Consider the following 2,964-nt stretch of genomic DNA (forward strand, 5'->3'; position numbering starts at 1 on the left):
GACTTCAGTCCTCAGCATGCAATGCACATTGGCAGAAGTGCACATGTGTGATAGTGGTGATAAGACTTCAGTCCTCAGCATGCAATGCACATTGGCAGAAGTGCACATGTGTGATAGCGGCGACAGGACTTCAGTCCTCACCATGCAATGCACATTGGCAGAAGTGCACATGTGTGATAGTGGTGATAAGACTTCAGTCCTCAGCATGCAATGCACATTGGCAGAAGTGCACATGTGGCGACAGGACTTCAGTCCTCACCATGCAATGCACATTGGCAGAAGTGCACATGTGTGATAGTGGCGATGGCACTTCAGTCCTCAGCATGCAATGCGCATTGGAAGAAGTGCACATGTGTGATAGCGGCGACAGGACTTCAGTCCTCACCATGCAATGCACATTGGCAGAAGTGCACATGTGTGATAGCGGCGACAGGACTTCAGTCCTCACCATGCAATGCACATTGGCAGAAGTGCACATGTGTGGTAGTGGTGACAGGACTTCAGTCCTCAGCATGCAATGCACATTGGCAGAAGTGCACATGTGTGATAGTGGTGATAAGACTTCAGTCCTCACCATGCAATGCACATTGGCAGAAGTGCACATGTGTGATAGTGGCGACAGGACTTCAGTCCTCACCATGCAATGCACATTGGCAGAAGTGCACATGTGTGGTAGTGGCGACAGGACTTCAGTCCTCAGCGTGCAATGCGCATTGGCAGAAGTGCACATGTGTGATAGCGGCGACAGGACTTCAGTCCTCAGCATGCAATGCACATTGGTAGAAGTGCACATGTGTGATAGCGGCGACAGGACTTCAGCCCTCAGCATGCAATGCACATTGGCAGAAGTGCACATGTGTGACAGGAGTGGAAGGAGACTGCGCTCTAGACCGCCCCAATGTGCACCGGAAGTCGGGCCTGCACAGGCACGCACAATTGTAGTGTGATGTGGGAACGAGCGCCCCCCCCGGGTGACAACGCTGCTCCTAATGATGATCGGGTGCCACCCAGCAACAGGAAGAGGGATTAGGCCTTCTGTACATGGAGGGGGTGGTATTGCTGCAGGAACCCCCACATACAGTGTGCAGGAGACATCATGGCACACAACAATTTCTTGAATGAAAACAAAAGAATTTGCAACACTTTAAGGGGCCCAATGCGCCCCACATATCAGAGCTATGAGAAGGCTGATACAAGTGCAGTCATTCCAGTTTGGTTTGCAGATCGAATATATGTTTTATCATTGCATCTCCCTTCATATAGCCCTGAGGAAGGGAGTGCATTCGACCCCCTGAAATGTGTTGGATCATTCTGTAACATTATCAACCGATAAAGAGATTTACATTAGTAGATAATACTACAGAATAAGCCAACATGTCTTACGGGCCAAAATATTCCTCCCCCTCATGGCTGTAAGAAGGGAGATACAATGTTATAAACACTCAGTCCACTTCCATACACTGTATATCACCCCCCTGGGTCCTAATCACAGGGGGGGCGCTGATCTCCACATTGAAATGTTGCCATTTTGCTTCTATTTCTTTCTTTTTGTTAGTATTTAAAGGAGAACTATGAGGGGGGGAGGGGGGTGCTTTTCACTCACCTCATAGTTCTAGCCGACCTGTGACAATGGGACTGTCACAGGTCGGCTCAGCAGATCGGGAACACATACCGTTCGCTCACCTCTCGATCCTGTCACGGCTCTCTGCTGTGACAGGGGAGGGGCTGGATTCCCCTCTCCCCGCTCCGATCCTCCAGCGCTGACTGGCGGAACGGACGGGGGAGGGGGCGGGTACCTCTGCCTCTAGATAGGCAGAGCCAGCTGTCACTCACGCAGCTGGGCGGATCCCGGCACAATTGTCGGGATCCGCTACAGCGGCGGCGTCTCAGTATACCGCGAGCTGTAGCTCCCTATATACTGAGCCTAGGATGAGGGGAGGACGCTAGTTTGTGTCCTCCAGTTACCCTAAGGAGAACTATGGGGGAAAGCCCTCACCCCATAGTTCTCCTTTAATGGTGTCAGTGTATTGCATTTGATAAGCTGTCATTATAAGGGTTTGATGTTTTTAGATATGTGTGTGTATTTGGATCCGGTAGCAACCCAGTCCGGATGTTACCATTATCCTTGCCCTTGCCTAGTTTGGTGAGAAATGCGTCAGGCGCTGCCCGGTTCATATCCTGGGCTCACTATGAAGAAATAAACATGCATCCTGGCATCTTGTGGCTTGATACTGTGTTGCACTTGGATAGAAGTGTTGCCACTTACTGCCTGCAGGGGGCAATGTTTCATCTCTAAATACCTGAAGAAGTCACATGATCATGCGACTTGAACTCTTTTTATAGCCCTGAGGAAGGGAGAACATTTGACCTCTGAAACGCGTTGATTTTTTTCTGTAGCGTTATCATCTAAGAAAAGGATTTCCTCTGGACCTTTGAAAGGCTGTACTCCCTATTATATTGAAGGCATCTGGAATGTTCTTGTAAACATACTCATATATAATACCCCTTGGATGTTTCCTGCATTGGGCCCTCCTCGACCCTCCAAGCCCCGCCCAGCATCAGAAATCACAGGGCCCACTGCATGATGGCTCAGGCAGCCGTACCTTTACTTAGATAAACAAGGAGGCCACCACTGAAAATTCAAAATGGCTGACTGAACACTGGGTCACCAATCCAGAGCAAGTATGCAGATAAGGATCTCCATACGTGGTCCATGTCAGTGACTAGGACATTTACCCTCACTTCCTGTTGTGTCTGTGGCACAGGAAGTGAACTGAAATCTCAATAATGCGGGGGAAAAAGAACCACGAGATACAACCTGAGATACCGGGAACATTGTTCTCACCTTCATGTGATACATCATCATCTCATTGGCCAGGTGACTCCTGAACTGCGCCTCCCTCACCTGCTTGTACAGCAAGGACTGGGGGGGGGGGGGGGGGAGAAGAAAAGGACAGCACCTTC

The 2,964-nt window shown here is 49.9% G+C and overlaps 1 protein-coding gene across 1 annotated transcript in view; it reads right to left on the minus strand.

The window, feature by feature from the left end:
* The window catches only part of LOC108794906 (cGMP-dependent 3',5'-cyclic phosphodiesterase-like), a gene marked incomplete at its 3' end in the record, with an annotated part of 167,647 nt that overhangs the window by 8,086 nt on the left and 156,597 nt on the right, over positions 1 to 2,964 (minus strand). Inside the window, exon 19 of the mRNA XM_018566048.1 lies at positions 2,846 to 2,923. Coding sequence (XP_018421550.1) covers positions 2,846 to 2,923 — 78 coding nt within the window. The remainder of the gene's footprint in view (positions 1 to 2,845; positions 2,924 to 2,964) is intronic.

The sequence above is a fragment of the Nanorana parkeri genome, unplaced genomic scaffold (genome assembly GCF_000935625.1).
Source record: "Nanorana parkeri isolate BGI_ZX_2015 unplaced genomic scaffold, ASM93562v1 scaffold911, whole genome shotgun sequence".
In the NCBI taxonomy this organism is placed as follows: domain Eukaryota; kingdom Metazoa; phylum Chordata; class Amphibia; order Anura; family Dicroglossidae; genus Nanorana; species Nanorana parkeri.